General features: G+C 38.0%; 4 protein-coding genes across 6 annotated transcripts; 1 reads left to right on the forward strand and 3 right to left on the reverse strand.

The window, feature by feature from the left end:
* Positions 1-1,230: 1,230 nt before the first annotated feature.
* Positions 1,231-6,986, forward strand: LOC140768488 (proline-rich receptor-like protein kinase PERK8). Its single transcript, XM_073108772.1, has 9 exons — positions 1,231-2,870; positions 3,110-3,526; positions 3,619-3,705; positions 3,827-3,897; positions 3,981-4,057; positions 4,142-4,289; positions 4,937-5,098; positions 5,173-5,385; positions 6,473-6,986. The coding sequence occupies exons 1-8, from the start codon at positions 1,883-1,885 to the stop codon at positions 5,356-5,358; spliced, it is 2,136 nt and encodes a 711-aa protein (XP_072964873.1). The 5' UTR covers positions 1,231-1,882; the 3' UTR covers positions 5,359-5,385; positions 6,473-6,986.
* A 440-nt stretch (positions 6,987-7,426) lies between these two features.
* Positions 7,427-23,583, reverse strand: LOC140769320 (ATP synthase subunit O, mitochondrial-like). 2 transcript variants are annotated; one of them, XM_073109988.1, is made up of 6 exons: positions 10,762-10,920; positions 10,562-10,612; positions 10,226-10,469; positions 9,749-9,861; positions 9,030-9,116; positions 7,427-7,748 (listed from the first exon to the last, which is right to left on the reverse strand). In XM_073109988.1, the coding sequence occupies exons 1-6, from the start codon at positions 10,810-10,812 to the stop codon at positions 7,629-7,631; spliced, it is 666 nt and encodes a 221-aa protein (XP_072966089.1). In that variant the 5' UTR covers positions 10,813-10,920; the 3' UTR covers positions 7,427-7,628. The 2 variants fall into 2 exon arrangements, 1 of the variants encoding a protein (XP_072966089.1); XR_012105876.1 differs by lacking the exons at positions 7,427-7,748; positions 9,030-9,116; positions 9,749-9,861 and adding exons at positions 11,198-11,392; positions 11,519-14,396; positions 23,481-23,583 and having other exon boundaries at positions 10,381-10,469; positions 10,762-11,105.
* LOC140768335 (uncharacterized) lies at positions 13,620-14,377 on the reverse strand. The gene is made up of 2 exons (XM_073108589.1): positions 13,723-14,377; positions 13,620-13,633 (listed from the first exon to the last, which is right to left on the reverse strand). The coding sequence occupies exons 1-2, from the start codon at positions 14,375-14,377 to the stop codon at positions 13,620-13,622; spliced, it is 669 nt and encodes a 222-aa protein (XP_072964690.1).
* On the reverse strand, positions 17,034-21,446 carry LOC140769321 (disease resistance protein RGA2-like). Of its 2 annotated transcripts, none has more exons than XM_073109989.1 (3): positions 19,552-21,446; positions 17,754-19,322; positions 17,034-17,298 (listed from the first exon to the last, which is right to left on the reverse strand). In XM_073109989.1, the coding sequence occupies exon 1, from the start codon at positions 21,129-21,131 to the stop codon at positions 19,569-19,571; it is 1,563 nt and encodes a 520-aa protein (XP_072966090.1). In that variant the 5' UTR covers positions 21,132-21,446; the 3' UTR covers positions 17,034-17,298; positions 17,754-19,322; positions 19,552-19,568. The 2 variants fall into 2 exon arrangements, with proteins under 2 accessions (XP_072966090.1, XP_072966091.1); XM_073109990.1 differs by having other exon boundaries at positions 17,754-21,008; positions 21,093-21,445.

The raw sequence follows: 23,583 nt of genomic DNA on the forward strand, positions 1-23,583 counted from the left end.
GTCAAGCTAAACATAAGCTCAAAATATGCTTAATTTGAAATTATTCAATTCAAGTTTTGATCCATTAGCTTAGTCTATTGTATATATATATATAACTACTATGCCTCTACCTATGATTAGCCTGGGGCAAATCATCTATAAAAAAAATTAAAGAATTGAAGAGAGAGAGAGAGATGTTAGTTATGAGTCAAAATTACATTATGTTATAGTTCTAAGCTTATCCTGGTCTAGAAAAGCATGCAATAAATTATTAGTTACTAATAGAAAGGTGGGGAGATGTTGGCATCTAATAACACTCAAGGTAGACCTGCCATCTCATACAATCTAAGAAGAACATGCTATGATTTATTCTATTAATTAATGGATAACTTTAAAGTTTTAATTTTTTTGTGATTATGCTCATGTTGGATTTCAAGATTACAAAGGTGATCATATAACCTCCTATCATATATCAACCTCTTCATTACTTTAGGAGGAAGCAAAACATTTAAGAGGGCTATGAAATTTTGGAACCTACCACCATAATAAATATCCAAATCTACTCTAGATTAAGTTGGTCAAGCAATTTAGGGAACAAAACACCCTTTTATTAGCTGGCATTGCTGTTTTGATGTCTTATTCATAGACAATTGTGCACATATTTGCATCTACAATAAGAGTAAAACTATGCTACTATAGGAGATGGGTGGAAAAAAGATGTACATAGTCTTGTCTTCATCTTTGGTGATAATGGGAAGTAATATTGTTTTGAATAAGATAATATGATAATAGTAATGTTTTTTATTGAGAAAGGGAAGAGAAAACAACAAATTAAAGTTTAAATTTCATCATCATATATTGATATACTATGTTCTAGTAAAGTTATTGATAACTTTACAAAGGTTTAGTTTATAAATATAGTTAAATTAATATTAATAATTTTTTAAGAAGTTAGGATTGAGATTCGGTACTAGCTAATTTGTTTGAGTTAGTTCGATGGCATCATCGAATATCAATCTACTAACTGGATTGACTTCCCAATCATTAGATTATAATCTACCGTAAGATGTCTTGATACTAAGAGCCACGGTAACCTCACCTCAAATGCTCATATATATTTCATAGAAAAATAGAAATAGAAAACAAATGCATTTGTTTCTCGTAAATTCTCTAGGAGTCGTACCTGACAGTGGGAAAGAGTCGACCCATTTCTTCTATATTCTCTTTAAAATAATAGGAGTAACCACAATCTCTCTCTCTCTCTCTCTCTCTCTCTCTCTCTCTACACTAGAGCCGTCGAGTTCTGGGTACGTTCCCTTTTGGTACAAAAAGGGTAGAGGAGAAGAGGAGAAGAGAAGAGGCCTGAGGTGAGGTGTGGGTTTCGCTCTTGGTTTCTTCCATCTTACAAGCTTGCCGCATTTGAGTTGGGAGGTGTTTTGGTTGATTTTCTACTTTCTGCGATCTGGGTTTCTCTTGATTTGCCATTCTGGTGTGGGATTCTCGGTAAAGGTGGGGTTTTTGGAAGATGCAAGATTAGAGAATGTGCTGCTGAGTCGGTTGGCTGTGCTTGGGAGATGGTATGAAGATTTGGGCTTTTGATAGCATAGAGGTTCTGGAATTACTAGGTCCGGAAAAGCTTGCAAATTTGGTGTTTGAATCTAATCTACTCGTTTGATCGATATAGAAGATAAAGTTGGAAGCTTGCTTCCTAAAAAAGAAATCTTTTGAGAGGTTTTTGGGTCTTCTAATCTTGAGATCTCCTGAAAAGGAGAAACTTTGGAGTGTCTATTGTTAGAGAAGATAAAGATCTGGGTCATGGAGATTTAGCTCTTAATTTGAAAGAAGAGTTATGGACTATTTGAGCCATAATTGGAAGTGAGGAAGAAGCTGAAACGAGCTAAAAATGGCTTCTTCACCTTCGCCTTCTGAAGTGGTAGTGACTGCGGCCGCACCCACTTCCTCCATTGCTTCCCCATCACCATCCTCAACTTCTTCACCACCTCCCACACCTCAGCTCAATGCCAACTCCAATCCATCCAGTGATCCAACTACACCACCTGCCTCATCCCCTCCTCATGCTTCTTCCACCCCGCCGCCTTCCGTTTCGCCGCCGCCCGTAGTCTCAACGCCGGCGCCTGTCGCCGTGACCCCCCCGCCTCCTTCCTCTTCTCCTCCACCTCCAATAGTATCCTCACCGCCACCAGTACCTTCTGCTCCTCCTACTACCACATTGTCTCCTCCACCACCATCCGTCGTCCCTCCTGCAGCTTCTCCACCACCAGCTACCGTCTCGCCGCCGTCCCCGCCAGCTACCATCTCACCTCCACCATCTTCCAATCCCCTATCACCCCCACCACCATCTGCTATGCCACCTACTAGTTCACCTTCACCTCCCAAATTGGCTACACCGCCCAAGGAATCTCCTTCACCAGTAGCACAATCACCTCCTAAGTCACCCAAGAGTTCGCCTTCACCACCAGTAGTACGAGCACCTCCTCCTTCTAAGTCGCCGAGCCCTCCTAATCCTTCACAGACTCCTCTTTCTTCTCCTGCTTCATCAGCTCCCAGTAACTCTTCTGCTGGTAGAATCCCCTCAACACCATCTAGTCCTCTACCCTTGCCTTCTCCTGCCATTGCTGGTGACCCTACTAGGCCAAGTAAACCAAGTTCAGATATATCATCAGGTTCTGGTGTAGGAGCAGATGGCAACAACTCCTCAAGTGGCGGGCTTAGCGCTGGAGCTGCTGCATCTATTGTCGTTGTGATAGGCCTTCTTGTGCTCAGTTTGGTTGGGGCTGCTATGTGGTATGTGCGAAAGAGGAAAAGACAAATTGATGGTTATAGTTCTGGGTTTGTGATGCCATCACCTTTTACATCGCCCCCAATATCAGGTTAACTGCCCCAACCTTTCTATTTGATTTTGCAATGATCTTCAAATATCTATTTTAGCTAGAGATAAGACTTTTGCTCACGTAGTCTTCAAAAAACTTGCTATGCTCTTCCTAGAAATGCTTTGCAGAATTTCTGACCTTTGGTAATTCACAATTTAGAAAACCTTTTCTTGTTCAAGAATCAAAATAGGTTTAAGTGTTTAATGATTGTCTGACAAATTCAGCATAGTTTTCCTCAGGAGAGTCACAAAATCCAAGGGCCTCATCGGTTCCTCTTGTATATAACAGCAATAGCAGCGGAAGTCGCAGGTTAAAAAGTTCAGGGACTGACATAAGCTTGGGCACTCCAAAGTCATGGTTTACTTATGAAGAGCTATATGATATAACCAACGGCTTCTCAGCTCAAAATCTTTTAGGTGAAGGTGGATTTGGTTCTGTGTACAAGGGTTGCTTATCGGATGGAAGAGACGTGGCTGTAAAACAACTCAAAGATGGAGGTGGACAGGGGGAGCGTGAGTTCCAAGCTGAAGTTGAAATCATCAGTCGTATACACCATCGGCATTTGGTTTCACTTGTAGGGTATTGCATATCAGAGAACCAAAGATTGCTTGTCTATGATTTTGTGCCTAACAACACACTTCATTATCATCTTCACGGTATGATGTGTTTATTTACTTCAAAATTTACTGATCATTATTTTGTGAAAGAGACTAACAGCAGCTATTTGTTATGTTCATTTTGTCTGCAGGTAAAGGAAGGCCAGTAATGGAATGGGCAATTAGGGTCAAAATTGCAGCTGGTGCAGCTCGTGGAATAGCATACCTACATGAGGATTGTAATATAATCTTATTCTTCTATTTACTTACTTTATCCTCACATCTTCTGGCTTTCTCTATCAATTTTATTTGTTATCATTTACTTGGTTAGCTAGCTTGGTCTTATTGTTGCTTTGGCAGGTCATCCACGGATAATTCATAGAGATATAAAGTCCTCGAACATTTTACTGGATAACAACTTTGATGCTCTGGTGATCCTCGATATATTACTGTGGTCTTGGAATGATATATTATGCTTCTTAATTTGCTATTAATTGCGCCATTCATGAATTAGGTGGCTGATTTTGGCCTTGCTAGGCTAGCTATGGATACAGTCACTCATGTAACTACCCGTGTGATGGGGACTTTTGGGTAGGTGAATCATTTGAAATTTTCTATTAGGGATATTCATTGTAATGGAAATTTTGGCAATAAAAAGATTGGCATGATTTTTAGGTATATGGCTCCAGAATATGCATCATCTGGTAAATTGACAGAGAGATCTGATGTATTCTCATTTGGGGTTGTGCTATTGGAACTTATTACCGGGCGGATACCTGTTGATGCATCTCTTCCCTTGGGTGATGAAAGCCTCGTTGAGTGGGTAAGCTCAATAGTAATTCATTCTTGACCCTTTCTCTTTTCTTCTTTTTGCAAAGCTTTCGTTGAAGATGCTAATACTAGCTTCATGCTTGATAATGAAAAGGCTTCACAGGACATGCAATGTTAAGGTATAACTAGGGATATGCAGTAAATATACTAGTCAAACTTGCTAGTGGAAGCTTTCATGCTTATAAAAGGAATAAATGAAGAACATTTTGATGTAGAAGTTTCTCTTTGATTCATATAGTAGAACAACATTGGAATTCTGGGAAAGATGCCAATTATTGGTTTTGCGTTTGTTACTAAAACTTCTCTCGTAATGTCATCTTCTCGCCGGTATGTAGTATGGTGTCGTCCTTAAGATAGCCTATTTTTCCGGAGCATCGGAACTTCTCTATCGAGCTTGATTATGTAGTCTCAGATAATTGATATTGGATTGATCTTGAGAGTCTGACAGCATATTTCTTTGAGTTTTTCTTTTGATTTTATTACTAGTGGTCTGCAAGTTGCTACAACTTCTGTATCTTGTGAACTACAAGCTTAGGCCTTCATTTTAAGTACGGTGGCATTGTCTTCAATGTCTATTGCTCTTTGTTTTCTTTGGAACTCAAAAAATTTGTTTAGTAATTGTCAATTGACATTTCTCAGGCAAGACCATTGCTGACTCAAGTGCTTGAGACTAGAAATTTTGAAGAGTTGGTTGATCCTAGGCTTGAAAAGAACTACAATGAAGTTGAAATGACTCGTATGATTGAAGCTGCAGCTGCATGTGTCCGTCATTCAGCATCAAGGAGGCCCCGAATGAGTCAGGTAAATATTCGATCTTTGAAGAAATGAACTTTAACTCTGTTGATTTTTATTACATCTTAGATGTTCCTTTCCAGGTCGTGAGAGTTCTTGATAGCTTGGCTGAAATTGATATCACTAACGGTGTTCAACCGGGAAAAAGTGAACTTTTCAACGTGGCAGATACAGCAGAGATCAGATTGTTTCAGCGAATGGCATTTGGTAGCCAAGATTATAGCTGTGATTTCAGCCAATCTAGTTCGAATATTCGAAGAGATTTCTGAAAAGGATACCTGCAGCTTGAAGATCAAGTAGTTCTTTTCCTTTTTGTGTCGCTATATATATTTTTTTATCATAATGAGGATAATTATGATTTCATCTTTATGATATCTTTTTTAGTGAAATGAGGTCATACATATATATCATCTCCCAAGTACCTAGAAGTTGGACATGGTTCCATCTATCATATGATCTTCATGGAGCAACTACTTTTGGCTATACTAAGATAGGCGACTTTCCCAGATTATACTTATTTAAGCAAGTCATTGGTCATTCATCCTGTACCACCAAACGAAACGTAGTAGTTAATGCAGATACTATCATGCTTCTGCATGATGGTTGTCTACTTGTATTCTCATAATATTTAAGTAAACAAGAACTGTAAAATATGCAATCCTCGATTAGATTAACATTACTCGTGTCACAGACATACTCTCATAATTAGAGTTGGTTCTCTCAAATTTACAAACCTTCCTCAAGTTTTATTCCTGATAGTTAGGTTCTTTCTCTCAAATTGACTTCCAAAATTGTAATTGTTTACAAAACAGCAACCCTGCCTCATGGTATCTTGAGGGCAGTGGACATTAAAACCCTGTACTTCAGGAGGATACCTATATCTGTGTACATTTTTGCATTATTATGCTTGTGCTGAATCTGTGGAATCCTCTATGTGCCTGTATTCTGAAAATTCCAAGAATCCCAACATCTCATAGTTGCTGACAGTAGTAATTCAGATTTCAAGGTCCCAAGAAGATGTAGGTTTTCTGTTTAAGGTTTTCTTAATACAATGATTAGTTGGCATTATTAGCTGCAAATCTCTCGTTAATATATTGATACTATACAATATCTTAACATCCTGTTAGATGTTCTGTATTCTTTCTGTCAAATGCAACCTGAAACATATACCATTATTATACATCTCATTGAAGAAAAGTATTAGATAATAAGTTATATATAAATGTTCATCCAAAATACTTCTCCCTGAATGCCAGTGCTGATCTTTTAGAATTCTAATATTACATTCTCAGAATGATGCAGTCCTTTTTGTACTAATACCTTTAGTTAAACATTAACTGAGTATCTGCAGACTTATTATGTCTTTCTTTATCTTGATTCCAGATTATCCAAATGCTCTTGAAGTCTTGACGTTGCGTTAGATTGCCGCTTTGACCCTAAAGGTGGTGCTAACTCATGCAAGAAAAATGGGCCCAGTGGGTGACAAAGGGGAAGGGGAGTGGAGCACTTGAAAGATATCAATCCTGACAAGAGCAACATAACAACATGCCTTTGTCTCTCACATCAACAAGAGGATTCTGGCTCACAAGCAACTTTGCAGGAGGCTTGAAGTCATTTTACTCTGTTTTTGGATAGGAGGCAAGACTATATATGTGAATGTGAGGTGAAAGAATTGACCATGGGGGCACCACCACTTTGTCCTGACTTCTTTGCCCACAAGGAGCACTTTGTAGAATTCTTTGACTCTTCTTTCAGAGTACCAATGATTTCAGATTCTGCAATTGCTTCAGCTTTAAGACATCTACTTAGAACTAGTTGTTAGTTTCCAGGAACTCTCGATGTATACTCGTCATTATCTCTCTTATTTTGGCTTAATTGACAGTTCAAGTTTATTCAATCTTTTAATTCAGTAGAAATAATTAGGAATATTTGGTGGAAGACTTCTCTGGTCAACAACATAGCTACACAAATTTGAAGAGTCAAACATGGCAATTTCAACATTCCACTCTACTAACTATAAAACCTAGTGGTCCTAGTTAATATAATAAATCTTATATATATATATATATAACTTTTTGGTCTATTCATTGTCTTTGTCTGATGTGTGAACTTTTCTTTCTTTTTTTCATTCCAGAAAATAAAAGCATGTTACATGGCTAATTTTTAATATATTCAAAACAGAGCCCTAATTCTATTCAGCATCCTGATTATTTACCTGGCATATGAGTATATTTTTTTCAAACTAAGAACTTCAAACATTAGCTTCGAATTTGAATTCCGAGGTCCTTAGTAGTTGCAATCAGAGGTAGGTACTTAAAAAAATGTTGACATGTTTGATCACTTCAAACACTTCGTTTCCAAACTGAGATTCTCAAAGAAATATTTGTAGGTTTTACACCTATATAAAGCAATATAACACAGCTTTTCTTTAGAAAATTTATTCCAAACTGAGATAAGACTCTAAGTAGTAGCTGCATGGAGCAAAGGGTGTACAAAGTAAGTAGGGTTGGTTGATGCTGCCATGAGTCATTAAAAGCAGTCAAAAGTGGACAGGCTCCCTCAGAAACTTCTCCATTTGCTTGGCCCTAGTTTTTATTGACATGTCAAAGACCTTCTGCCCAAATTCAATCACCAAACCTCCAAGGATACTTGGGTCAATCTGTGAGAGAAAAGAAGAAAAAAGAAATATTGCTATTTCAATCAATCTATTCTCCATCAACTTGCATCTGAAAAATTGTAGTAAAAATTAAGATTAAATCACAAAATCGAAGAGGGCATCTATTGGATTAAATCACAAGCTGTGGGATTTTTCATATGTAAAAAAAGAAGAAAAAAAGAAAGATAAACAAGTGCCATGTTATACTTGAAGATTAGATGCACAATGATTTAAGAAAACATTGCAAATATAGGGACAAGAATCATACTTGGTTCTTGACTAAATTAAGCCAACATAATAGCTTAACTTAACCAACAAAGTAGGCAAACACATTATACTAACAAATACATCTACTTTCTATCAAGAATTATGACAAATATTGTCTTATCCTATAAATGATCTGACATGTAAAGTTCTGGATGCTTGATCATAAGTTTGAACAGTCACAACCTAATATGCTTAAGGCTTTGAGAAATAGGATATGTAGTGGGGAAATATCAGAACTTGAATATTAGTATCGTTTCCTTTTACATGCTAGTAGCTTATTAATGATTGATTCTGCGACACATACTTGAGTTTTGTCTGACAGATATTTAACCTGATTTAATGAGCAGAGAATCTGATTGATCTAGTATCTTGTGATCCAACGGTTTTAATAATCATAATATGGTGAAATATCTTATACTCTTCTGACATGCAGGAACAAGATCATGATCATTTGGGGTCTCTGGATAATGAGATATGGAATGTGCATCCACAAGACTGACAACAATGGTTCCGATTGTCTGAGAGGACTCGCGAGCCAGAAATGTAGAACGTAAACTAGCTCAAAAAAGTAAGCTTAAATATTTGAGAAGCCACACCAAAACTAATCCCCTCTTCCATCCATCAGGGGAAAAGACACTGAACATGTCACCACACTGCTTGGGAAACTATATGTCCAAGGCTCATACCTAGATATCACTAGCTTCCTTTTCTCCCTCAATCAATATTTTTCCAGTAATTGGTCTAAATGTTTAAGATAATTCACATATAAGCTAAACTGAGCATAAGATAATTCAAATATAGGTTGGGAATGGGCTCTTAAAACTCCAAGAAGAGTGAGGTTGCATCTGCTTTAGTGGTGATAGTATAGCGACATTGACAATGCAAACTGAAGCAAGCTAAAATGTATTAACAAAACTGATAAAAAGGCTTTAAGAATCCACAAAGGATTAACACACTAGTACTGAAGGGAATCATTACCAAAAAAAGATGCAATATGTAATAAAATCAAGCAAATACCTTCTGTTCAAGCAGCACTGTTTTCCCCTGGCCAAGAATATCTACCAAGGTCTGCTTAAGTTCCTTTTCCTCCTCTGCAGGAAGTGGCTGGAAAACAACACAAATTGAATGAGCAGTTATCTAAGACAGGGGAAGCATATAGACATAATACAAGGGCAAGACAGGCCAAATTGGAAGAGATTATTTTGTTAATTACAGACCTTAAGGACTTATACTTGTTAACTCCGTTAGTTCACTATTACATAACTTCCTTAGATGTCAAATTAGTGTAGCTAACTTTAGTCATGTTTATATAAATCAGAAGGCATATATTTTGTGATATGGAAGTCAAATGGTGCACCCATTTCTGCCTTTCATAATGTTTTAAAGACATCTGTTTGATAGACTGAGGTACCAGCAATAGCAAACTACCTATCGACCAAATGGGATGATTAAATCACAAGGAAGAAAAGCACCAGTGACCTCCACTTGCCTACCAAAATGTGCTTTGCTATATGTTATTTCTTATTCAAATACCATAATAGCATGATACATTGTTCAAATATCATGAATTCCCGTCATCAAGAAAACACTAGGTCACCGGGGAAGGACACAACATCCATTTTAAGAGGATTAAAAGGAAACTTTACTTATTTGCATATTTGCATTTCTACAAGTTCTTATTTATATTGGCTAAGCTAGCTCTATATTTCAAGGATTGTTGGCAAATATCAACTTACAATAACAGTTGTGACAATGACTTTCACCTCCCCCTTATGTGCCATGGTCAAATCAACGAACCTCTTGGAAATGCGATCCATATGTCTTAGCCTCCCATTATCAGCCAAGACAGCTGCATTAAACAGTTAAATAAGAATTGAGAAAAAAAAAACTTACAAATAACATCATTTAATAACAAAAACTCACAGTTGTCATTGAGGTTAACTGGGTACCAGAAGGACCTATATGGAGGCTATCTCAGGACTCTTAACAACTCTTAATGCATTAAAGTCATGACTCATTCACTTCATATAATTCTCTATGCAATATATCCTTCTAAAGTGATTATATTTAAGTCTCCGTAGTTACAACTCCATCAGCGCAAGACGAGAAACTTAACAAACTTGATTTGTCGAAAAAATCTCATGTATCTTTGTTTTAGAGTAAGCTCCTCCAAATATGTAGATAAATAAAAAAATGAAATTCTTTTTTGATACCCAAGAAATTGATTGTGACATCGGTAAAACCAGCTTCAGAGAATATCTCTTGCACAGCCTTCACCCTAGTCTCTCTCGGCACAGATGAATCCTTCATGAATTGGGAAAACAATGGACTCTTTTTGGAAGCCTCAACAACATCAAGAATCTCGGATTGAACCTTGTCCAAGGCATTTGCTTTGGAGGCTGCAAGGAACAGCGCAGATGCATAATTTCCTGAGCCACCAAACAGCGATAACGGCACCTGTGATCGCGAAACGAAGCAAGACATGAAATTAACCCAATTTCTTTACTCAGTATCCATAAAAGATTAGAAAAAAAAGGTGTCTCCTTTACCTTAATTTTCGCATCGCTCGACTTAGTTTGAATCGCAAAGCTCCTGAATCCCTGGAACAAAGATATCTCAGAAACAAAATCTCACTGTTCTCTATCACTATCAAGATCTTAATCAAGCTAACACCATCGCTAACATAAAAAGAAAAAAAAAAGAGATGATGATTTGAAGCAAATTCCAATCCACCGAAGCAACTCGAGACCTCGCGGAAGAGAGGAGGGAGAGCGGATCCGAGGCGCCGCGCAAGCGCCATTTGGGGGTGGAATCGTATTGGATTTCTACTCTCCGATGCGGAGGATCGCGAGATGATCAGCGAAGTGAAGACCGGAAGAATACCTAACCCGGCCTGAGCCCCTATCGGGCTATGGCCAATGGGCCGGGCCCAGTTCGGATGGGATCTGCTTCCAAACCCGACCCGTATGGAGACACTCATTGATGAATTGAATTCTTCTCCAATCTCCCTCCATAGCAATTTAAATCACTGTCATCCTTGTTGCAATCAACAAAGCTAAGCTAGCCCACATATTCTCAAGGGCAGAGAGAGATCTAGAGACCAAGGAAAGATTATTATTCTTCCAGGTTGCAAAGCATCAAGAAAAGAATAGAAATAGCCATCATTGATAAGAAAGCAACATTACCTATATCATTCTGCATCTTAATGATCTCTCCTTCTGTAAATCGTTATATTTATCATCAAACCATAAAATGATTACAAAATTTATCCTTCAAGAAAATCCATCCATCATATATAGTCTTTCTTATAGAGATTTCAAAAGAAACATGGCATGCCAACTCTTCCATTGTTAGACTTCTGGTATTCTTCCATGGAAGTGCTGTGAACAAAGACAACGTTTGCAGAGTGAAGAGAGTATGATCCAGAGAAGGCCGGGTAAATTTAATTGAGGAGAAGTAGAACCAATTAAGGAAGAGGAGGAGGAGGAGGAGGAAAACTTACTTACCAACACCATCTTTAAGCGTTGCGTCTTAAAGGTAGCCCACTAATATGTATGTTAGGAATATGGGCGATCTTGGGCCAGTCCTCGCCGTCTGGACTTCGGCACCGCTCCTCCAAGACTGGGCACTTACGTATTCTAATAGTCTTGAGTGACTCCGGTAGATCATCCGGCAGAGACAAGATACCAGGGCATTTCCAGATAACCAGATCCGAGAGTGCTGTGAGGTGAGACAGTGACAGAGATGCTAGGGATGGGCAATCAGAGAATCTAAGGTTGCCGAGGTTGGGGAGATCTCCGGCGCCAACCACGAAGCTCTTGATTCTCCTGCATTTGATGATTTGGAGGGATTGAAGCGAATGTGGAAGGATGGCCCTACCACCACCTTCACCGGCTGGCGTCACCATCTCCAACTCCGAGCGAGGGAAAGAGCTAAATGTGCGCCTTTCCGAGGAGGGAAGGGCATACAAGTCGCTCATCGGTGGGAAATCTTCTAAGCCTGTGCAAATTTCAAACTTTAGATAACTCAGGTTCAGTAATGGCAGCCAACTAGGAAACGGGGGAGGCTTATAGCCATGGATAGTTAGTTTTATAAGATCGGGATGTGGTCGGAGGCCCTCGAGCACCTCCCTATCCAAATCCCCCCTCTCATCACGGGAGCCCCATTTCAACACCAAACTCTCGATATATTTTTTATTTTTGAGATTGGCTTCAGCCGCCTCGTCCTTCCCTTCGACGTTCTCCAGATTCGAAATGCTTAGCGTTCCTCGGAGCTCGTTCAGGTTCCTTAGCTGACCTACATCATACCCCTTCTCCTTCTTTACATGAAAATTTTCTAATGTTTGGAGAGAAGTTAATCCCCCTATATCCGGTAACGATGTCACTGCATTTCCCTTAAAATGCCGCAAACTGATAAGGTTTTTGAAGCTTCTCGGTAAAGTAGTAGCACGATAATCAGGAGTATCAAGAACTTGTAAATGGTAAAGCTTACCCAATACCACCGGCAACTCGGCCACTTTAGTCCCCGAAAGATTCAGATAGCGTAGATGCTTCAGATCTCCTATAGATTTGGGCAGTGTGTTTATGCTCGTCCAAGATAGATCTAAAACACGTAGTTTTCTATATTTCCCTGTTGCTGCATAAAGATGATCAATGGCACTAGAGCTATCCGAACCTTTAACGATGAGAGTTTGTAGGTTTTCTAGTTTATTTAAGCTCGTGTTGTTTTCCAATAAGCTTCCATCTGAAACATATAGATGGCGAATTGTTGGAGGGATTTCTTGTACCTGATCATCCTCTATTCTTAAATAATCTTCCTTTGAAATATTTTCAGCCAGATCATGAAATAAATCATGCATAGAATATGTTTTATACTTGAGTTGCAAGAAAGAACCAGATACTAACTCGTCTAGGTAGTTCATTCCTATGTCCTCGAGTCTCATACTATTTTTTGATGGGTTGATAAAACCTTCGGCCATCCACAAATAAACTATCTCCTTTGCTTTGTAACTAGTACCTTTAGGAAATAGACTGAAAAATGCGAAGCAACGTTGTAGGGGAGCATGCAGGTGTTGATAACTCCATAACAGAGCTTGTTGAGCATCACGCAAATTATCTCGATTAAGAGCAGCTCTCCAAAATTTGGGTTCTAACTTTTTGCTCAATTGACTGGCCACTGCTTTTGCTGCCAAAGGAGATCTATGTAGCTTTTGCACAATCTGCTTCCCTATATCCTCTAGCTCCTTTCTTAGATGGATGTCAGTTGATTTGGCACCACCAAAAGCATGATGCTTGAAAAGTGAAAAAATATCATTCTCATCAAGATCCCTCAATAACATTCTGTATTGGGGTTGCAAGGACATCGGCAGATCATTAGTTCTTGTAGTCACTAAGATCTTGCTTCCCTTTTTCCCAGCAATAGCTAGAGGAGCAAGAAGATTCTCCCATTTTGCCTCATTCGTTGATTTGTCATACCAAACATCGTCTAATACAAGCATCACCTTTTTTGATTTTATCATATCTATAAGTTTTTTTTTGTAGTGCATCAAGATTCTCAAGATGAGGACATTCTTTTGTAGAAGAAGACTCTATCATCTCTCGTGTGTGTCTAAAAACGTCGAGCTTGCGAGACACACAAACCCACATCTTGATATCAAAATGATTAGCTACTTTTTGATCATTGTATACGAGTTGTGCAAGAGTAGTCTTACCGGCTCCTCCGATGCCTACGATGGAAACAACCGAGTAGCACTTTCCAACTTTAGAAGCTTCAGATTGGTCCAGTAAATACTTGTCTATTAACTTGTCGCGCTCTTTGTCTCGCCCAAACGTTTCAAGTGGAGGGAGAGAGGTGGTGACATTTGGTTGTTCTTCAATCCTCAAATCATGAACCGTTGTGATGTCTCCAATTTGCATTTTTAAGAGTTTACGAAATTTCTCGGCTTCATTAGCGGTCTTCTCCAACTTATTAAGACTCCACCTTAGCTCAATCTTTAAGGGGGACAAAATGCATACCTTAGTATTAACCTTTCGGGCAACTTTCTTAAATCGTTTGAGTGCAGGGTGAGTGTTGAGATCAGACACCTTCTCCTTAAGGAGTTGGTATTTGTACAAGTCCAACATGTCCTCCGCCTTGTAAAGAGCGTCTTTGAGCTTCCTCAGCCATTGCTCCAGTTCGCTCTTGGGCTCGTTGCTCCTCTCCGCAGCCTTGATCAAGAGTTGGAACTGGGGAAGGATGGTGGTCTCGAGATTTTGTAGCTTAGTTGAGACATCGACGCCGAGGTAGGAGAAGCCTTCTTTGAGTAGGCTACTAATGATAGTAGATGCCACCCATTTCGCTCCCTCAAGCACTAATGCCTCCGCCATAATATTTGGTAAACACTAGCTATGAAAGAATTGGGAAGATAAAAGCGTGAACTAAAGATGGAGAGAACCATGCAAAAGAAGGTGGTGGCTTTAAAGAGAGGGAAATGGCGAGTAGAGCACGAAAAGTATGAAGAGTATTCGTTGCCAATGATGTGTGAATTAGTAACGAATAAAGCTACTATATTCTTTCGTATTTGAGTTACTTCTTAGCAAGGAATAAAATTTTGCTTGCTTCTTTTTTATTTGACTTACTTCGTAGTAAGGAATAAAGTTATTTAGAGAGAATAAAATTGTGCACTTGTTTGCTTCTTTCTTATATGCGTTACTTCTTAGCAAGTAATAGCTCAATTGAACCAGCCTAGCTAACTCAAAGAGTACTAACTTAAAAAATACTGATCTAGTTTAGAAACCTCTTCTATTATTCAATATTTAGTTACTGATTGAAATGAAGATGACAACTGACATCTGAGAAAGAATTGCAGACCTTCTAGCAGTTGCTGGCTATGAGGAACTATTTGGCTTAGAGTTAGGATGAGCAGAGAGGCAAAAAGGACAACATAAATGTTACAAGGATGATGAGAGAGTGTCATTTGAGATGTTTGAAAAGAACATAGCAGTACTGTTTTATGCTACCATAGAAGTCAAATACTATCAACTCTATTGATATGCATTAAACGAAGGAAGGAAACCATTTTTATGCTGCAACACTCTCTCTCACAATCCTTGGATGGACTAGTAATAGTCTTGGCCATGGCCTTCCTATTGCTACAAAACACTGCTTCTTAGTAGGAGTCTGCATCTCTCCACCCTGCAAGAAAAACAAATTATGCCATTCAACCACTCGTTAGTTGAACAATAGATTTATTTAGTTAAATCTTTGTGAACATGATGATCTAGTAGCTAGTCGAGATCAAAGAAATCAAGTACCATATACTGGCGCTTTTGTGCGATTTTATCTCTGTCCAAAACTCTCTTGCAGGACATCTATCGAGCTCCAACTTTGGTGAAGAAATCCAATACCCACTACTCATCTCAAAACTTTGATCTTTGATTGAATCATAAGTGAACCCACAATTCCAAATGCCATTGCAAGCAAGGTTTTAGTTTGCTTACCCAAGATCATGTGATTAATTAGCGATGTGATCGAGCTGGCATATTAGTTTTCTTCTTAATCTACCAACCAGTTAGATGATTAGAACGCCAAGCTTGGTTTAGATGTTATAATTCGATTAGATTAGCATTAATGACTCGGTTATGAATAACAACACCCATTTGTTGTTTTAACCTTCTATAAGATCAAAGAATTGCATGAAGAAAAAAGGAAACAACAAGAGGGGCTGTCGAAATTATGGAGCTTGCTCTTGCTCGGCTTTAAGTTTAGTTCGAAAGTGAGTCAATTTAAGCTTGATCTCCATAATAGGCTTGGAATTAATATAAGTCGAGCTTGAACATGAGCTAACTTTATCAAGTTCATTTTTTAGTATATAATATATATGAGTAAGATGAGATTTTTATTAGTTTATATTTTTATAATATTTATAATTTTATAGTTGAATCAGGCTTTATTGAAATTGCTTATTAATCAGCTCGTTTGAATTCGAGCTTGAAATTAGCTTTAAATTGACTTGAATTAAAATTATTTTAATTTAAACTTGATCTTATAATTACGTTTGAAATTAATTTCAATTCAAACTTAATCAGAGCTTAGCTTAATCAAGCTCGGCTTAATTACACCCTAACAAAGAACACTTCTTTGTCAAGTTCATCTATAGTATTTAGAAACTAATATGTAATGTAGGGCGACTGGGCGAGGGACTATAACTCTGTATGTCTTCAATAGTTTAATAATCGATTTATGCTAGTCAATTTCTCGATTATGTTAAACCAAAATCCATTTGAATCAAAGATTGGCACTGCAGTCATGTATCTCAGCTGATAGAAAGATGTGATAGTAATCACAAATCAAAATCAAGTGTCCCTACTGTTCAACAAATCGGTAGAGAGAGATCATGAATCAAATAGCTAGTTACAGATGAACAAACCCCAATAGCTATCACATTTCATTTTTTTTTAATGAAAAGATCTTATGGATAACTAAAGAAAGGAACATTTTGGAGCTTTCTTTTTATAAGTAAAGAGGTCAATGTGTGAGAAAAAAATAAATAGAATTGGGTTAATAATTTAAGGGGTCTAAGTGTAATTTATCTAAGTGAGGTGTATCGTAATCGGTGAGGTTAGAATATTATAGTCCGTTATCGCCTATTAGCCTATAAGATATCGAGCTTGGGCGAGACTTAGCCAATCCCGCTCATTATTATTTTAGGGTCGGGCTCAAATTGGGTTACGGCTGAGCTTGGTTTGGTTAAAACCGAGTGGGTTTGGATATCAGACAATATTAAATAAAGGTGGATAGGAGGGCTATTTAGCACAGAGTCGGTGAAGGGACAACCAGTCCTGCCGACTTTCATAAAAACAAGTTACCCAAAAAGTGGGTGGGAGATCTTAGGGAAGCAGAATGTGAATCAATTTTGCAGCTTCCCAAGAGTTCATCTTAATTCAATCATAACTAACCAACAAACTAGAAGCCAAGGTATTACAATGGCATTAATTGAAGCCAAGGTAGAAGAAGGAGACAGGCATCTCCAAATGTTGGCAGATACCAAATAATACATAACATCTGTTACAAGGGAAACCTGCAACAACCACTAATATGCAGTTTTGCATTCCACCATTATTTATTTCTACAACAATTCACTGACATACCAAACATAACAACAACATTGCATACCGACTGTTCCATTTATTATTAGAGTTGAGGGTATAAATCATAACAACCACGACATTAAGCTAAAGTTTTTTTATTCAACGGCAACTGCAACTGCAACTGCTGCAACCTTCCTTCCTGGATAATAAGCTGAGAACTGCAAAACAAATATAGCAGGCAGACATCTGAACGTAAAAGAGTTGATTGAACATCTGAATGCATGCGTGTGTAGCTAACACAAATCAAAAGCAGTACAAAGTTATTTAATACTACTTATGTTATTCTACATCCATTTTTCTGAAATATTCCTAATCATAAGTAGATCCCGGTCCAAATCATAGTTTGAGGATAACATCAATTAAATTGGAAGATCTAGAAAATAATTAGTCAATAATTATGAAAGAAGAGAGAGGTAGACAGTTAATTTAATTAGCCCCCCCTCCTTTTCAACTAGATAGCACTAAGTAAGCTACTGGTGAGAGAAACAAAATTAAGAACAGGGGTCATGCATAATATATGTATGTATTAATATATATGCGCGGTAGTAACACAGGCAGTGACAAATCCAAATCGATGAGAATTAATAACCAATTAAGGAGGAGAAAAACTTACCACCATCGCAAGCAGCAGCAGAAGCAGAGAAGCTTCAAACATGCATCTTGGATCTATCCAATATTTCTGTGACGAATACGGGCGATCTTGGGCCAGTCCTCACCGTTTGGACTTTGGCACCGCTTCTCCAAGACCGGGCACATCCATATTGAAATAATTTCAAGTGACTCTGGCAGATGATCCGGCAGAGACAAGATACCAGGGCACATTGATATGTGAATTCACTCGTAAGTGACTCAGGCAGATGATCCGGTAGAGACAAGATACTAGGGCACCTTGATATGCTAATACTCGTAAGTGACTCAGGCAGATAATCCGGCAGAGACAAGATACCAGAGCACGTTGATATGCTAATACTCATAAGTGACTCAGGCAGATGATCCGGTAAAGACAAGATACCTGGGCAATTAGAAATAATAAATTCCTTGAGTGCTGTGAGGCGAGACAGTGACAGGGATGCTAGGGATGGACAACTGTGGAATTTAAGGCTGGCGAGGTTGGGGAGATCTCCGGCGGCGACGACCAAGCTCTTCATGCTGCTACATTTGCAGATGCTGAGTTGCCGAAGCGAAGGTGGAAGGATGCCCCTACCACCACCTTCACCAGCTGGCATCACCATCTCCAACTCCAAGCAAGGGCAAGAGCTAAATGTGAGCCATTCCAAGGAGGGAAGGACATGTAAGCCTCGGACGGATTTAAGCGAATGACACTCCACAATTTGTAGATGAGTTAGTGAATTCAGGTGATGCAGGACCTCCTCAGATGGAAGGGTTGTTATTGTGTTGATGCCATTTAACTTCAAGGATTTGAGAGAGGTCAGCCTTTGTAGGGACTGAGAGAGTGCCCCATCGGTGATAATGCAATCCCGTATCTTCAACTTCTTAAGACTCGGAGGAAGCGAAGACAACTTTCGGAGGTTGGGGAGATGCCAAATACTTAGCTTGTGGCAATTAGGAAACATGTTGCTCATGGGTGGAAGAACTTCCAAGGCGTTGCAATTATAAATCTTGAGAGACCTCAGATCCCGTAGTGGCAACCAACTAGGAAACTCGGGAGACTTGTAGCCATCGATAGCCAGTTCTTTTAGATTGGGATGTGGTTGGAGGCCCTCGAGCACCTCCCTATCCAAATCCCTCCTGGAGTCACTCTCATTATACCAGTTCCAGCACAACTTCAAACTCTCGAGATGTTTTTTATTTTTGAGATTGGCTTCAACTGCCTTATCCTTCCCTTCTATATTCTCCAGATTTTGAATGCTTAGCGATCCTCGGAGCTCGTTCAGGTTCCTTAGCTGACCTATATCATAACCCTTCTCCTTCTTTATATGAAATTCTGGTAATGTTTGGAGGGAGGTTAACCTCCTCCCTATATATGGTATTGTTATCAGCGCTTCATCATCTCCATCAAAATGCCGCAAATTGATAAGATTTTTCAGGATTCTTAGTGAAGTAGTAGCACCATAATCTGAAGTTACAAGAACTTGTAAATGGTAAAGCTTACCCAATACCACAGGCAACTCATCCACTTCAGCTATAGAAAGATTCAGGTAGCGTAGATGCTTTAGATCTCCTATAGATTTGCGTAATGTTTCCATGCTGTTAGAAGATGGAACTAAAACACGTAATTTCTTAAACTTATTTGTTGCTACCAAAAGATGATCGATGACACAAGAGCTAATTGAATCATCAGCAATGATAAGAGTACGTAGGTTTTCTATTTTATTGACACTTTTGCAATCTTCCAATAAACTTCCATCCGAAATAGACAAATGGCGAATTGTTGGAGAAATTTCTTTTACCTGATCATCCTCTATTCTCAAATATTCCTCCTTTGAAATATTTTCAGCCAAATCAGAAATAAATCATGCATAGAATAAGTTTCATCGTCACCATATTGTAAGAAAGAACCAGATACTAACTCATCAAAGTAGCTCATTCCGATGTCCTCCAGTGTTAGACTATTGTTCGATGAGTTGATAAAACCTTCAGCAATCCATAGCTGAACTATCTCTTTTGCATCGTATCTAGCGCCTTTAGGAAATAAATTGAAATAGGAGAAGCAACGTTGCAGGGGAGCATCTAGGCACTGATAACTCCATATCAAAGCTTGTTTAGTGTCACGCAAATTGTCTCGATCAAGTGCAGCTCTCCAAAATTTGGGTTCTAGCTTTTTGCTCAATTGACCGCCCACTGCTTTTGCTGCCAAAGGAGATCCATGCAGCTTTTGCACAATCTGCCTCCCTATATCCTCCAGCTCATTTTGTAGATGCATGTCAATTGATTTGGCGCCACCAAAAGCGTGATGCATAAAAAGTGAAATAATAACATTCTCTTCAAGATCTCTTAACTGCATACTGTATTGGGGGTGCAAGGCCACCGGTAAATTCTCTGATCTTGTAGTCACCAAGATCTTGCTCCCCTTCTTCCCATTGTGAGCTAGCGGAGCAAGAAGTTTCTCCCATTCCACCTCATTCACTAATTTGTCGCACCAAACGTCATCTAATACAAGCAACACTTTCTTTGATTTTATCATGTCTATAAGCTTTTCTTGTAGCACATTAAGATTCTTGATATTCGAACATTCATCTCTGGAAGAAGACTCTATCATCTCTCGTGTGTGTTTAAAGACGTTGAGCTTGCGGGACACACAAACCCACATCTTGATATCAAAATGATCGACTACTCTTTGATTATTATAGATGTATTGTGCAAGAGTAGTCTTACCGGCTCCTCCGATGCCTACGATGGAAACAACTGAGTAGCACTTTCTAGCTTTAGAAGCTTCAGATTGGCCCAATAAATACTTGTCTATTATCTCGTCACGCTCTTTGTCTCGCTCAAACACTTCAAGTTGAGGGAGGGAGGTGGTGACATTTGGTTGTCCTCTGGTTCTCAAATCAGGAGCGGCGGTGACGCCTTCAGTTTGCATTCTCAAGCGTTCATGGAATGTCTTGGCTTCAGCAGCGATCATCTCTAACTTGTTTAGACTTCTTCTTAGCTTAATCTTTTGAGGGGACAAAATGCATACCTTAGAGTTTGCCTTTCGGGCAACTTTCTTAAATTGCTTGAGTGCAGGATGAGTGTTGAGATCAGACACCTTCTCCTTAAGGAGTTGGTATTTGTATAAGTCCACCACGTCCTCCGCCTCGTAAAGAGCATCTTTGAGCTTCCTTAGCCATAGCTCTAGCTCGCCCTTGTGCTTATTGCTCCTCTCCGTAGCCTTGATCAAGAGTTGGAACTGGGGAAGGATGACGGTCTGCAAATTTCGTAGCTTAAATGAGAGATCGTAGCTGAGGTAGGAGAAGCCTTCTTTGAGTAGGCTATCAATGATAGTAGATACCACCAATGTCGCTCTCTCAAGCAGTATTGCCTCCGCCATAATATCTAGTGAATACTAGCAATGAAAGAATTGTGAAGATAGAAATGTGGATAAAAGATGGAGAGAAGCTGCAAAAGAAGGTGGTGGATTTAAAGAGAGGGGAATGGCGAGCGGAGCACGAAAAGTATAAGGGGTATTCGTTGCCAATGATGTGCAAATTAGTAAGGAATAAAGTTGCTATATTCTTTGCTCCTTTCTCTCTAATCAAGGATATAATTACATCAATGGAAATTAGTGAGGAATCAAAGTTGTTAGAGGTTTTAGAGAGAATAAAATCGTTCACTTATTTACTTCTTTCTTATTTGAGTTACTTCTCAGCAAGGAATAAAGTTTTGTTTGCACATTTGAGTTACTTCTCAGCAAGGAACAACAATAGAAATTAGTAAGGAATCAGAGTTGTTAGAGGTCAAAGAGAGAATAAAGTTGTGCACTCGTTTACTTCTTTCGTATTTGCATTACTTCTTAGTAAGGAATAAAGTTTTGTTTACTTCTTTCTTATTTGAGTTATTTCTTAGTAAGGAATAAAGTCGTTAGAGAGAATAAGATTATGCACTTGTTTGCTTTTTTTCTTTTTTATCAAAGATAAAAGGAATTAGTAAGGAACAAAGTTGTTAGATGGATGATTTGGAATTCTGATTTGTCTAAATCCTCTATTTGAAACCATAAAGTTAAATTAATTTCGGTGGATTTAGATAAATTTGAATAAGTATAATAAAATTCGACAATTTAATATTGGCTTTGAGCATAATTATTGTCACATTTAAAATAATTTTTCTAAATCTCAAAACTAATCCTTATTCTTATAATTTGTCTTCCAGTTACACTTAACCTCAAGATTCACGAGGATAATTAATGATACAGCATATTTAATTCACTAATCCCACAAGCATGTGGGTCCTGATTGAGTCATGCAAGCATATTACTGAAATTAAAGGGGACTTGAATAGCTCAATTGAACAAGCATAGCTAAAGAGAAGAGTACTAACTAGGGGTGAAAACGGGTCGGATTAACTCCGATCCGACCCGCTATCCGATCTGACTCAGATCAAATTCGAATAAAAAATTTCTATCCAATTCGAATACATATAGAATTTTTAAAAAAAAATCGGATACGGGTCGGATATATTTTTCGAATTTGAATACGGATATTGGATATCCGTTTACTCGCATATTTTTTTGAATAATTTATAGTTTTAGCTTACTTACTTAAATAGTAAATATTAATATTGTTATTAATAATATGTTATATATTATTTATAGAGATTAATTTCTCTAATTTTACATATTTGGCATACAAAAAGTTTATTTATTGTAAAACTCTTAATATTTTTGTATTAATTATATCTAAATAAAATATTATAATTTTTTTAATTCAATCAATATTCGTTTAAGATCCGATCCTCTATCCAAAAATTATCTGTATTCGTTTAGTTAGAATATTATTTTAAATTTTGCTATCCGTCCAATATCCGTATCCAAATCCGAATCTGTATCCGGACTAAAAATATGGATCCGGATATGAATTGAATACTATCCGATCTGTATCGGATCCGTTTTCACCCCGAGTACTAACTGAAAAAATACTGATCTAGTTAAGAATTGCAGACCTACTAGCAATTGGTGGCTATGAGGAACTATTTGGCTAACTGAAAAAATACTGATCTAGTTAAGAATTGCAGACCTACTAGCAGTTGGCTGGCTATGAGGAACTATTTGGCTTAGAGTTAGGATGAGCAGAGAGGCAAAAAGGACAATATAAATGTTACAAGGATTATGAGAGAGTGTCACATTTGAGATGTTTGAAAAGAACAGAGCAGTACTGTTTTTATGCTACCATAGAAGTCAAATACTATCAACTCTATTGCTATGCATTAAAAGAAGGAAACTTTTTTATTAATTAACAAATCCAGATATAAAAAGCTCCGCTGACCGGTTAAGAGATAATCATCTATTATATTATACTTAATTTAGAAATAGTAAGTTTAGATATCTAAATCTATAAGTAACAATCTCAATTACTTAAAAATTTATATTTACATTTCTAAACATTTTTAAAAAAATATTACTTAATTAAATGATGATGTTCTACTTGTAAAACATCCCATAGATTTTTTTTTTTAATGCAATCAACTTTAGTATATTCTTCACATTGTTATACAGCTACATCCAATTACATCCTAATGTCCAGACTAAGTAAATTGAGTATTATTTTTATCAGATGCATTAAATGAAAGCTACCTTTTTATAAACTATATCATCTATATGCAATTAAATTGCAACATATATATCTCTATATATTATATAATTCTACTTAGTTATCAAATTACCGAATGCTTTATTAGATATTACCTATCACGTTGACATAGTTGGATTCGCTGTGCATCTATCACGTGGTCTGATCTCGGAACGTGTCATCTTTGTCATCAAGCTGCTCGCTTTCCAACACCGAGCC

This window comes from Typha angustifolia, chromosome 10 (genome assembly GCF_048772165.1).
Source record: "Typha angustifolia cultivar Huaian chromosome 10, ASM4877216v1, whole genome shotgun sequence".
NCBI classification, from domain to species: Eukaryota; Viridiplantae; Streptophyta; class Magnoliopsida; order Poales; family Typhaceae; genus Typha; species Typha angustifolia.